Here is a 13,274-nt window from a genome sequence, read left to right on the forward strand (position 1 = left end):
AAGTGTACTAAAGTTATTTGCATATTATTCTATTCTCGTGCGACGGTTGATGACCAAAATTAGTTGCGCGTGGTGAATGATGGAAACTGTACTGTCCAAGCTTTCCTTAAAGTGTCCATGTTGGCCAACGGGGGCCAATTTGAGTGATATACAATTCGCGATTTGCTTAAGTCTAAAACAGGCAGTTAACTTAAGCAATATTTGGTAGAAAATTATTCGGAAGAATTAAGTCAGCACTGTATTTTCTTCTTGCAAAGAATGAGAATGGTAAATTATTGATTATGGAAATGAGGTTATTGTTTAAACACTACCCACAAATCCGTTGGGTCTCATCGTTCACGGTTTATGCTTTTTAGGTGTCAACGTTTTTGCAATCGAGTGTATATTTATTTAGTTTTCATGCCACAATTCTCATTATCTGCTAATTCGAATGGCAGAAAAGATCTTATTTTATTGATGGATGATTGGTATGTATGAAATACATACCAATAAGGTTCTAGCCACAGGATTTGTATCACTCGTGTACGGGCGATCTTGTTTACTCGCAGTTTAAAATCATAGTGACATTTCCCAAACCACTAATCTTTTTATCGTTCGCTCATGTCTCTGAATTTCTTTGTTTACTCTGGTCGTTTATTTTGAGTCTTTCTGTGCATGCGCACTTCCGACTTTTCACGGAAATTTTAATTTAGGCCGCCGGATATGAAAGCGAATGCTGAAGCTCGAAGATGTCTCAAAACTAGCATTGCTTTCTTGGTCTTTTAAAGTGCGATTTGGTTGTTTCAGTTGCATTAGGTTGTCAGAGTTCAGTTATCATTAATAAAATTCAGCTAAGACGGTCGCTTGTTTCAATTGAACACTTAGTGGATGCAAATTCACTGATTTGACCCGACGTCTACAGGCCATCACTTTCGAGCGGCTTTAAAAATGTAACGTGCTTGTGGTTTTTGTCATGGATGAAGATCCTGAGGCTTTACAACTCGTCGGTGACAACAACAGGCCAAGGGTAGGTGAAGCAGTACCAGTTTTGTCGGTCGCAATTAATATTATCACTGTATTGTTATCCGTAGTTAGTGTTTTGCGACTGGCATCGAAATATCGATCAGGCATCAACTCAGTTAAATCGAGTTATCTTAATTCAGACAATTCCCTTTCGAAACTCCATGTAAAGTCCCTACGTCAGATAGACTTAACGACTTAACATCGGCACTAGCTTGTCAGTGTGGAATATGGAAGAACGCTTCAATCGTGTTCAGTGGTGGTCACATTTGTATCAAAGAAAATGCTGATTACAATTTTGTTCTTTTAAAGGTTGTCTCCTCGGAGTCTAGCCTCCAGAGACGCGCCTTGGTTCATTTACGTGAATATCTGTCCTGATGACAGTCGACAGTCTTAGAAATTCAGATTAACTGTGATGGAAAACTAAATTATCGTTGGTGAAATGTTACTTCTGTCAGAATGTCGTGGCAGGGAAAATGAATCCCTTTCGTTTTCGAAGCGAGAAAAACAGTTTCTAGTGCAAAATAAAGCAAGCTAAGATTTCCGGAAAGCCAAAAGTGGCGCATAAATTCGGGGGAAGCACCTAAACAATCCTGGCCAACAGACCTGTGTATAAACAGAATTTTGTGGACGCTTCAGGATGAAAGAGTACATACAGGACGATGCGGTTTAAAATTGTGAGACAAGATCAATTATCAGGCTAAAATTCAGTAGCCGACTGACTCATGACTAACTGGCTATATAACTGGTGGGATTTAAGTTTTGGAGTGGAGTTGGCTACCGCTGAATTTATAAACATTTTCATTAGTTGCTTAATTAAATTCAGTATATTGTAAATGGAAATCCTAATGAAATAAAATAAATATAAATAAAATAAGAGGCTCGGTAGGCTTATGTTCTACAGATCTTGTCAATACGCTATGTTAGCTTTTTATGCCACGATCCTCATTATCTGGGGCCAGTTGTTCAAAGGCCGCATAACGTTATCCCGTGGATAAGTCACTATCCGACAGTTTCAATCTGGGAAAAGATTTCAGTATTTCCTCTTGTACAAGCGAATATGCACACTCTAACCACAGTTAAGTTTGGGAGTGTACGAAAATCGTGGACAACGTTGACCGTGAAGTATATTTTAGACCCTGAATAGTGCCTTATCCAGCGGATAAAGTTATCCGGCTTTTAAACAACTGGGGCCTGAACTACTTACAGTTGTCTGACTGATCGATAATTAAAATAATTTTCCATTCTTTTCTCGTTTTTATGCTTGTTTTATGATGAATGGAATTGTAAATATTTAAAAATTTTAGTTGTCTTTTGTTTATCGTAGCATACCTGTAAACTAGCTCACAGCTATCTGAGCTGTATTTTTAGATTAGCGTACTGACCACGTTAATTACGTTGTTGTTGTTGTTGTTGTTGCGAAAACAAAAAAAAACCTGCGACGCAAAAGTTTTTATTAAAAACTAGATCATTGTATAATGAAATTCCAGGGATTTGATTGGCTTAGCGGCCATGATAGATGAGCCATTATACCATGCCCGAGAAATAGAGACCATTAAATTGTCTTCTGTTTGTTCTTGTAGAGCGAGATTAGCAAGATCCAGCAATATTTATTGATTGTTTTTAATAAGGCAATTGTTCCATTCGGACTTGTTGGATATGAGATGATTATCGCCAGGTCGAAGCTTCGCGCATTGTTGGCTATCTATCATCTCATATCCAACGCTCGCTCATGAAATAATTGTTAATTATTATTATTAAGATTCTTTTATTTATTTATTTATTTATTTATTTATTTATTTACTTTTATAATGACAATACTTACAATACTTATTACTAAACTTACAGTACTAGTAAAATTTATTATACATACTACAATACAATACTTACACAACTTACAGTACTACCACTGAATATTTACAGGTACTTACAATATTCACAATGGAGTAATCCTTAGTGACAGAAAAAGTTGCAAAATAATTGTTAATTATACACCGGCCATGCCGGAGAAAAAACGGCCATTAAATCGACTTGTTCCCTTTTTCTTTCAAAATGATATCAGTGAGATGTAGCAATACTTCTTGTGATTAATGAAATAATTATCCCGCTCGCCCTGGTTGGACATAAGATGATTTATAGCCAAGTCACTAGCCGCAATGGCAACTAGCGGGTTCCGGGGACATCTAGGCTCCCTCGCAGCTGTTTTAGTGTCGTCAGGCAACGCTCCCTAAAACAGCTGCGAGGGATCGATTTTTGTACCGGGGCGATGCTGCGCTGCTTAGGTCTTGAAAGTGAATCGTCACATTTCGAATAGGTTTTCGTGACACTTAATTCTTGAGCCGTGTGTGAACAGATACTCGAACCGAAATGGAAGTCTACGATGAGGAGCGAGGATTGGATTCTGGTGGAAAGATGATTTGGCGGCGGTTATGGACCACTTCTGTTCACACCAGGCTGGAGTATTTTTCACAACGGCATAACTCCTGTTATCCTACATAGTGAATAAATAGCCTAACCATGACACAGGACACTCTAGAACGTTCTTAAGCATTATTTACACTACATCCGACTTAGCCTACCTTAGGGGACTCGTATTACCTCCTCCACACTATGCGAGTCCCCTAAAAACGACTGCGTGGGGGCTACATCCGACTTTTCCCGGAAATCTATGTTGGGCTGATATCAAAGCAAACGCTAAACCTCAAAGATCTTTTGCAGCAAAGAACTCGTTCTGAAACATTGATTTCTCGTATATTTGCATTAAGTTGTCAGAATTCAGTGAATTGATGCTAAGGCGGTCGCCTTGATCCAATTGAATATTGGATGCATAACCACGATTCGACGTTAAGTCTTTAGGTCATCACTTAATTCGAACTGCTTTGAGCGTGTAACGTGCTTGTTGTTTTTGTCATGGATGAAGATCCTGAGGCTGTGCAACTCGCCGGTGACAACAACAGACCAACGGTAGGTGAAGCAATTTGTTGTTAGCAATATTAATCACTGTATTCGTATCTATAGTTAGTCGAAGGCCACCCTGCAGCGGCTGATTTCGGTGGATACCTGTTCAGATTCGGGTATAGTCGTTAAAATATCTGCAGTTTCTTCGGCAAATTGTCGGCTAAAAATCCCATAACACTGGAAAACCAATTCCTTTCGTTTTGGAAGGGGCAGATATGTCGATAAAATACGTTAAAACGCCAGCTAGCAATGATTTTCATAAACCAACAACAGCAAGTCAATTCGAGGAATAAAATCCCGTTTCCTCAGAAACGTTCTGCAACTTTAATTTTCAGCTAAAGCATTCGAAGAGATCAATCTGTATAAGTTTACACAAATATGTTTTTACAAGGCCACAAAAGACCTGGGAACACAGGAGATAACATTTTGAGAATTTCGCTAAAAAGCTTCTCGTTGGGGTCCGCTGGTTAGTGCTTAGGTAACTCAATATGCAACTAGCATCAAACACTGATTGAATATCGCCGGTCAGACATAAACTAACTTGAATCTACATAACTAAGACAATTCCCGTTAAAAACTTTATGCATGTAATGTACGTTTTTCTCTGGTTCTCTGATTATAACCATTTTTGTACCGACCCCCGATGCGGGGAATGGACTAAACATCGGAACTGAGTCTTGTGGAATCCCCGCAATGAAAGAACTCTTCAGAGGAGATAACATTTATGCAAGTTTTATTCTGGCTTAATTAAATTAAGCCTCATTTGTCTTCTCGTAGTCATTCGAGACAATGTAGTTATATCAGCATACACCTTCTCTCCACTGATCTCTACATAATTTTTATGATGTAAGTTGTGAGAATTTGTTCAAACGCTAACATCACGAAGTTACCTTTGTTGATAACATCATCTATTCTCATAAAAAGGAAATTTTTTTGGTGTTTGTGTGTGTGCGTGTGTGCGGGTGATGCATTAGTATTGTAAGTAGTGTAAGCATTGTAATTATTATTAGTCCGGTGAGCATTGAAAGAATGGTATTGTTAGTATAGCTAGTATTGTTAGTAGTGCAAGTATAGTGAATATTGTTAGTAGTATTTAGTATTATTAGAAGTGTTTAGTACTGTAAACATTTAATATATGTCTGTAAGGCAAATGGAAAAAAAATCGTCTATTCTAATGACGTTTATATTTGATCAAGTTTTGATGCAGATTCTCTCAATTCTCTTTTTTGACAGCTTTGCACCGCAGTGATTGCCGAACGACTTTTTTATGGTCTTCTGGCTTTTCTTTATATCCTCTTCCAGCTGTTTAGATTGGCATGTTTGGTAATGTTTGCAATATTTGAGGCGGATTGCACGTTATACCACAATTCATCAAGTGTTGACTGCAAGAATTTTGCACTTTATGATGTACCCATGTGTGATGGTTACTGCTGGAAGACTTTATGGCTGACTAGCTCAATTTTAACATCAATCATCTGCATTTTTTTGTTGAATGAGAAGTTCCTGCCTGAATTGAGACCAGTACCATACACTTCGATTTTAAAGTGTCTCATTGGCAAACCATATTTTTGGTCTCTTAACTGCATGACAGTTGCTGCCATTTTAGACGACAGCTTGATAATGTATCAAAACAAAGACGCGAGGATCCCCATTGAATGTCTCGTGATCTTCTCCAAGGTTTGGACTTTGTGTTTAATATACCAGCTGAACTTTACCTTTCCTCCTTCTAGGGCGAAGCATTTCCGCACTACTTCAAGAGCTCTATATTGTCTCACTTTATCGATTTTCGCCCTGGACAATTTGTGCAAGGCCTTGATGGAATCAACTCAAGTAGCATTTAAGTTTTACACAGTGAACCACGACGCATCTAAACCGCTGGTCATAATTGATGTAATGTTGATGTTAATAGAGGTTTCCTTGTACTACAGCTTTGTTCAGTTCTTCTGGCTGAAGCTTTTCATAGGTGACAAGGATATACTGACTGTGAATAAACAGAATTTTGTGGACTTACAGGATGATGCGGTTTGATATTGTTTGACATAAAAGAATTATTACTCCAAAACGAGTACTCCCATATATTGTCAAACAACAGTTTTGTTAACAATACTTAACAATACTATACTTGATGAGATAATGGTTACACATTTATTAGTTACCCCTAACAGGGAAGGGGAAGGGAGTAAAGGACCCATTGGAATCCTTGGAATGTTCAACATATATATTTTATAGACTTGTCCTTTTTTAGCAATTATTGAATGAAGTTTTTTTGCAAGCTAGTATTGTAAAGTTTTTCCTCTGTTTGTTTATCAGTGAAAATAACTATAAACGATATGATTCACTGGGAAGTATAATTTTTATGCTTAAACCTGCTGGCTACCACAAATTTCTTGTTAATATTTACCAGTAATAATAATAATAATAATAATAATAATAATAATAATAATAATAATAATAATAATAATAATAATAATAATAATATAAAAATTTATATAGTGCAACTTTCCATTAAAGATGATCAAGTGCATTTAAAATATGTGAAAGGATAACAGAAAAAGAATAAATATATAATTCTTACAGTCTTCTTTTTGGTGATTTTTTTATTGAATATCCACTCTTGCAATAACTGTGTTTACAATCTAATAATAGCAATAATAATAATAATAATAATAATAATAATAATAATAATAATAATAATAATAATAATAATAATAATAATAACTAATTATAATAATAATAATAATAATTAATGATGATGATTATTATTATTATCATCATCGTAGAGAATTAATATTTTGCCTGTTTAAATGAATTAAAAAGGGAAACATTTTTAAAGTGGGTAATTGGTTTTAGTGTTCTTTGTGTTAAACTTATTTAAATAATTACATAAAGAAATGATAGGAGGGGTCGTTTTCACCAAATTATTCAGTAAAATCCATCCACTGCCAAAATAATTATGTTAGTAAATTTTCGAATTACAAGTGGAGTGTTTGACAAGGATATATGATGAAAGTGCTCGCTTTCTGCACAAGGCTGTGCAAGCATCATCTGCAGGTCATATGCCACACAAACTGGGGGTACTTGGCTTCCATGTTCATGTACAACAGGTACACTTGCAGAAGAATGAAATCGAGCAAATCAGTGACCTCCTGTATCTCCTCAATAATAGCGTCCCAATTGAACCCTTTAAGGAAGACTTGGTGTTCTTCCTTATAACATAATTATAACACGGAAGGTCACACCACTGCTCATCTATTTTTTATTTGCCAACAACTAGTTCTTTCACACTTTGCAACAGCATCATTGCTTTGGCCTTTCAACAGGAATATTTGTCTGCAAGGGAACCTACAGTTTCCTTGTCTCATAATTCTTCAATAGAGCATTAATGTACAGCACATCTACAGAGTACAATTAAACTAACATTTACCTTTAAATTTTTGCCATCTTAATTTTAAACTCAGTGTACATTATAATTATGTTTAGTTATATAAAAACTCTAAGCAATATAACAACTTTTGTATATTTTTAAGATTGAGGGGGCTTAAAATTCATAAGCCTCATGGTTTCTTTTATTGAGCCACTTAAGTTTTTATTTATTTGTTTGTCTGTGTACGTGTGGGAAATAAATAAATGTAAAGATATTTAAGGTACTTCTGCATTTCGAAGTCCAGCTTCAGGCTTCGGTATTTTCTACCTGTTTTTTGAATGGTCAAGATGAGTGGCTCTTCACTGTCACAATGTGTTGACTTTCTTGCAGAGGAGATGGTTGCAAGTAACAGACAACAAGTCTTTATTCTCTGCATTCGTGTCTGTAGTTAGTCAAGGGCCACCCAACGGCTTATTTCGGTGGATACTGATCTGTTCAGATTCGGATATAGTTGTCAAAAAAATCTTCAGTTTCCTCGGCAAAATATTAGCTGAAAATCTCGTAACACTGGAAAACTAATTTTTTTTCGTTTTTGAAGGGGCAGATATGTCGTTAAAATGCGTAAAAACGTCAGCTAGCAATGATTTTCGAAAAACTCACAACGGCAATTTAATTCGGGGAATAAAATTCCGTTTCCTAGAAACGTTCTGCAACTTTAATTTTCAGCTAAAGCATCAGAAGAAATCAATCTGTATTAGCTTACAAAAATATGTCTTTAACAGGCCACACAGGAGACAACAATTTGAGCATTTCACTTAAACCTTCTATTGTGGTCCCCTGCCTAGTTATTTCTGAGGTAACTTTTGCAACTAGCATCAAACACCGGTCGAATATGTCAATTTTTAAGCAAAAATTAGTTAAAATTTCAGGGGTCAAAGGGTTAACTTGAGCCTGAATAAAACTTGAATAAATGTAATCTTCACTGAAGAGTTCTTTCATGGGGATTCCACAAGACTAGTTCCGATGTTTAGTCCATCCTCCGCATTGGGAGTCGGTGCAAAAATAATTATAATCAGGGAACCAGAGAAAAACGTATATTTAATGCATAAAGTTTGTAACGGGAATTGTCTAAGTTATTTCGATTACATTTACATGTAAGCCTCTTTTTCTTTTAAAAGTTGTCTTCCCGCAGACAACGCAGTTATATCAGCATACATCTTCTATCCACCGATCTCTACATAATTTTTATGATGAAAGTTGCGAGAATTTGTTCAAACGCTAACATCACGAAATTTACCTTTAGTGATAACATCATCTATTCTCATGACGTTTATGCATGTTTGATCAAGTTTTGATGCAGATTCTCATAACTCTCTTCTTTTACAGCTTTGCACCGCAGTGATTGCCAAACGACTTTTTTATGGTCTTCTGGCTTTTCTTTGTATCCTCTTCCAGCTGTTCAGATTGGCATGTTTTGTAATGTTTGCAATATTTGAGGCAGATTGCACGTTATACCACGATTCATCAAGTGTTGTCTGCAAGAATTTTACAGTTTATGACGTACCCATGTGTGATGGTTACTGCTGGAAGACTTTATGGCTGACTTGCTCAATACTTACATCATTCTTCTGCATTTGTTTGTTGAATCAGTTTGTCCTGCCTGAATTGAGACCAGTGGGATGTACTGTAGTATTAAAGTGTCTCATTTGCAAGCCATATTTTTGGTCTTTTAACATCACAACAGTTGTTGTCATTGCATACGACGGCTTGATAATGAAACAAAACCAAGACGCGAGGATCCCCATTGAAATCTTCGTGATTGTCTCCAAGGTTTTCACTTTGTATTTAATATACCAGCTGAATTTTACCTATCCTCCTTCTAAGACAAAGGGCTTTAGCTTTACTTCAAGAGCTTTATATTTTATCACTCTGTTGATTTTCGTCCTGGACAATCTGTGCAAGGCCTTGGCGGTATCAGCTGCAGTAGCATTTAAGGTTTACACAGTAAACCCCACTGCGCCTAAACCACTGACCATAATTGATCTAATGCTGATGGTAATAAACGCTTCCTTGTACTACAGCTTTCTTCAGTTCTATTGGCTGAAGCTTTTCATAGGTGACAAGAACATACTGAGTATGTATAAACAGAACTTAGCGGACACTTCAGGGGTAAGAGAACACTGTATACCAGACGAGGATCTAGACGGAGGGGAGGGAGGGTCCGGACCTCCTCCCCCACACCCCCAAACCTGAGCTTTTATTATTTTTGTTATTGAAATAGTGTTTTCCAGGGGTGATGCAGGTTTTGTTTTTAAATTTTTACAACTAAACGATCGCAATGAGTATTATTATGTGACAACAACAACAAAACCAAAACAAAAACAAAAAAGAACTTGTGTGGCACCTCTCTCTCTCTCTCATTTCGACTAAAGCCTACAACTTTATGTCAAGCGTGTTGATATGCTTCAATTGATACTGCAGCTTCAACCTGCTTTCACCGTCCTCGCTTCTTTCAGAGTTGGAAAGTGCCAATACTTTTAGAAACAGCTAATGTCAAGTTCATCATAACCAAGAAATCTCATCGAGTATCTGAAATTATAATGCTGAGAGGTTAGATATCCAAAGATAAGGGTCTTACCTACAACTGTTTTCACACCGACTCCCCGTCAGTTCTGTTGAAGCTGAGCAATGATTTTTCAGTTTACAAAGAATCAAGTCGTAATGATCTTCGAAACAGGATGTTCGAAGAGCGCCTGTCGGGAGTTACTTCAATGCACATTCATCGCGACGTTGACTTCATTTAATATTGATGACATTTGGGCCGAGTTTACATCTAATGCAAGCACAAGAGAAAAATGTTTCACACCTCTGTGTGACTAGAACTCTGTGACATTTGACATTTAAAGGTAAAGTACACTTGAAGATATTATATTAGCTGTGAAAGTTTCTACAGTAAATCTAATGTTAAGTTTGGACCCCATCATTCTCAAACTTAGTAGTCCCGACTCATGATTAAGAATATTAGCTAGGCAGGATTTATGTTTGGGGTGGGGTAGGCGACCGCTGAACTGGTAAATAAAAGTAAAGATGGTTGTTATAGCCGGCCAGTTACCGCAGACTGGCTTTGTAAATAAGTTATGTTTATTTAGTTTCATGCCACAGTCCTCATTATCTGCTATTACCACTACTTACAGTTGAACCTGACATTAATAATTAATAAGAAATTAATATTTGTATGGCGCAAATTAACATGTGCATATGATCAAATGCGCATAAAGTTCTTATTTTATAGACGGCTGATTTGCAAAGAATAACACTCAGCGATGCGATGAGACTCCCCGTTCCCCTTCATTCAATGTTACTTTGAAGGCCGGATGATGACCCAGCCTATTTTCAGCGGTGGACCAAACGTCGCTTGGAAATATAAGTTCTCGTTACTTGTACTACTTCACAATTATTTCAATTCGTTCAACTTGTAAATTGTGGCTGAACTATCCAGTAATAGAAATGGTGGGAACGGCGTTCAAGTTGAGACAGAGAATGAAAAATTTAACCCCTGAACCCTTGAATTTGGTAGGGTTCACGTTTTCGTTTGGCCGAGGACGGCGAAGAAATGAGCCAAAATTTAAAACGCACTTTCAGGGCCTTTGTTTTTCTCATTAAAGGGGCAGTGTCACCTATTTTAATGTTACTTTGAGTGGCCAAAAAACATACTTCAATCGATGGAATCGTTAAAATAATGGTTCAGTTTTGTTAACAATAACACTATGAGTGCAGAGAAACTAGTTTTAGTTATGTTTGGCTGCGAATGGCTCGGATGGAAATGGATTGCAACTTGAAAAAATTGGCCAGTTTTTTCAAGTTCTTCTGGTATATTTTAGAGAAATCACCAAAAAACCAATGATAGTTAGTTCTTCCTTGTAGAAATCCCTTAAGGTTTTTTCCCCCGGTTTTCTAAAGCAATTTCATGTTAACAAAGACGTTGCCATCCCCGTAGTAGCTTCTTAAACTCCCTAATGCCTTGTGGAGGGGGGAGGGGTGAGTTGTTGATGGATCACTATAGCAGTCGAATTTGTAGGTCGGTGATACGTTTCTTAACAGTTTTGTCCAAGATTGTAGTTCCAGTTCAATAACTAGGATACTAAAACAATGTTTGTTTAGTTGCTTTGTTCCTTTTATTATTTGTTCATTCCTTTGTATATTGTTTGATAGTTTATTAGTTCTTTAATCATACACGCAAAACAATTTAATGACGGGAATCGCGCACTGAGTCTCACCGTAATGAGCTCAAAAACACCACGTTACGTTATTTTGTGCAGCATGATTATAGTACAAAATTACTTGACTAAGAATGGCGACGCATATCCTAAAAGTAGCTAGGTGTATTAATTGGGGGTTATATGCTAATTAAAAGGCTGGATAAACAATCAGTTTATCACCTTTTGTCGTGAGTACATGCCTTAAACACCACGTTAATGGTCTTCAATGAATACCTGTTACAAGTCTCTGGCAAAGGATATGCAATATAGATCTTAGTCTGACAAATAGCTTCCTTCTACCTACTAATTGTTATTTTCGTAATATTTTTACCGTAAATTACCGATATTTTTTGATGTTATTTATCACGTTATAAAACAGATGTCACAAGCAATGTACATTGTTTTCATTATTTTGGCATTGTTTGCACGGATGTAGTTTTGAAGGCTAATTTGAATTCTCGTTTGACTTGGTGTCTTGTTAATGTACTCCACTTCAGAGAAATCGTGCAGGTTAGTTCTTTGCTGAATTTTGAATTTTTGTTTGCTAGAGCTTGCTGAGCCACGTCATTTTAAAAGCTGAAGTTGTTTAATTGATTTAATTATTTTTGCCACACAAAGAAATTACAAGACACAATAAAATAATTTAAATTAAATTACAAAGAAAACGTGGTGAGGAGACCGAGAAGAAACTAGAGAACTTATGCGTGATTCGGCCTCCCGATTAAACTAAGTTGACTACAAATGATTAATTAAGCTACTTACATGGCACAAGAAATTAAATTAATAAGCTTGAAAACCAGGTGTTTTTCATAGTTTTTAGTTATCGATTTCTTAATGGCTTAAATTAAATTATAGGTGATGATTTCGCTGTCAAGGGAATTATAAAATTTGGGTCCTTGGAAAAAGATAGAAAATTTCTTAATATTTGTACGACAGTAAGGTACTATCAGGCATGAAAGTTTCTAGATTGTGGGTGTGAAATTGGTTGCTGTTTGTTAGCTCAAACAATAAACGAACACTATCTTTAGTGATACGAAGTTCAATAAAGTTCACGCTATCGATTCATCTTGCTGTTGAAGTGTGACTTTGTTTGCTTGGCGATGCGTATTGTTCTCAATTTTCTATCAGTCCTCAAATCTCGTAAGCAGAAAATTTGTGACTTTGTTCTGTGAACGGTAGTGATGTTAAAGATTCACATTAGTGGAGAGCGACCTCTTGCAATCAGATCAGAGATAGAAATTAACTACTAAGAATTCCTGACTATTAAATTTACTTAGTTCCGTCTAATGCAAAATGAATCATGAATCCGCTTTCTTTGACGTAAGCGCCGGGTAGTCCGTTCCTTCCATTGTTTATCTACCGGTCCTGATTTCAGTGATTTTTTTTCTAAAATTAAAATCTAATGCCATTCAGGTGACAAAATGTCTTTGTATATTGCATTGTTTGGGGTAGTTTGCATTAGGATTATTAGACCCTTAATAAGCCACTCCCAGTGAACTCAAGGCTGCTTTATTTAAAGTTATGTTACGGTTCAGTTGCAACGGTTGAATCGTTTGCTGTACCTCCGCTTACTTTGTAATTTACATTCAGTATATCTCGTCAGTACCTACGTTGTAACTTTATATTTAACATATGGCTTATCGCAGTGGTTATATGCTGTAACTCAGTTTATTCCGCATATCTCTTTATTCCGC

General features: G+C 36.5%; 2 protein-coding genes across 2 annotated transcripts; both read left to right on the forward strand.

Moving 5' to 3' along the window:
* Nucleotides 1–710: 710 nt before the first annotated feature.
* Nucleotides 711–11,132, forward strand: LOC146457636 (uncharacterized). Its single transcript, XM_085091609.1, has 3 exons — nucleotides 711–809; nucleotides 865–1,006; nucleotides 8,708–11,132. Exons 2-3 carry the CDS (start codon nucleotides 953–955, stop codon nucleotides 9,572–9,574), a joined length of 921 nt encoding a protein of 306 aa, XP_084947735.1. The 5' UTR covers nucleotides 711–809; nucleotides 865–952; the 3' UTR covers nucleotides 9,575–11,132.
* LOC146457637 (uncharacterized) lies at nucleotides 3,113–6,297 on the forward strand. Its single transcript, XM_085091612.1, has 2 exons — nucleotides 3,113–3,963; nucleotides 5,191–6,297. Exons 1-2 carry the CDS (start codon nucleotides 3,910–3,912, stop codon nucleotides 5,983–5,985), a joined length of 849 nt encoding a protein of 282 aa, XP_084947738.1. The 5' UTR covers nucleotides 3,113–3,909; the 3' UTR covers nucleotides 5,986–6,297.
* Nucleotides 11,133–13,274: the final 2,142 nt, after the last annotated feature.

This window comes from Pavona decussata, unplaced genomic scaffold (assembly GCF_977016875.1).
Source record: "Pavona decussata unplaced genomic scaffold, jaPavDecu1.1 SCAFFOLD_238, whole genome shotgun sequence".
Lineage (NCBI taxonomy): Eukaryota > Metazoa > Cnidaria > Anthozoa > Scleractinia > Agariciidae > Pavona > Pavona decussata.

Bases quoted from the DNA above. Each gene is read 5' to 3' on its own strand.
- LOC146457636 (XM_085091609.1), top strand. From the start codon at position 953: ATGGATGAAGATCCTGAGGCTTTACAACTCGTCGGTGACAACAACAGG. The intron at 1,007-8,707 runs GTAGGTGAAGCA...CTTCTTTTACAG, and splicing joins GTGACAACAACAGGCCAAGG to CTTTGCACCGCAGTGATTGC.
- LOC146457637 (XM_085091612.1), top strand. From the start codon at position 3,910: ATGGATGAAGATCCTGAGGCTGTGCAACTCGCCGGTGACAACAACAGA. The intron at 3,964-5,190 runs GTAGGTGAAGCA...CTTTTTTGACAG, and splicing joins GTGACAACAACAGACCAACG to CTTTGCACCGCAGTGATTGC.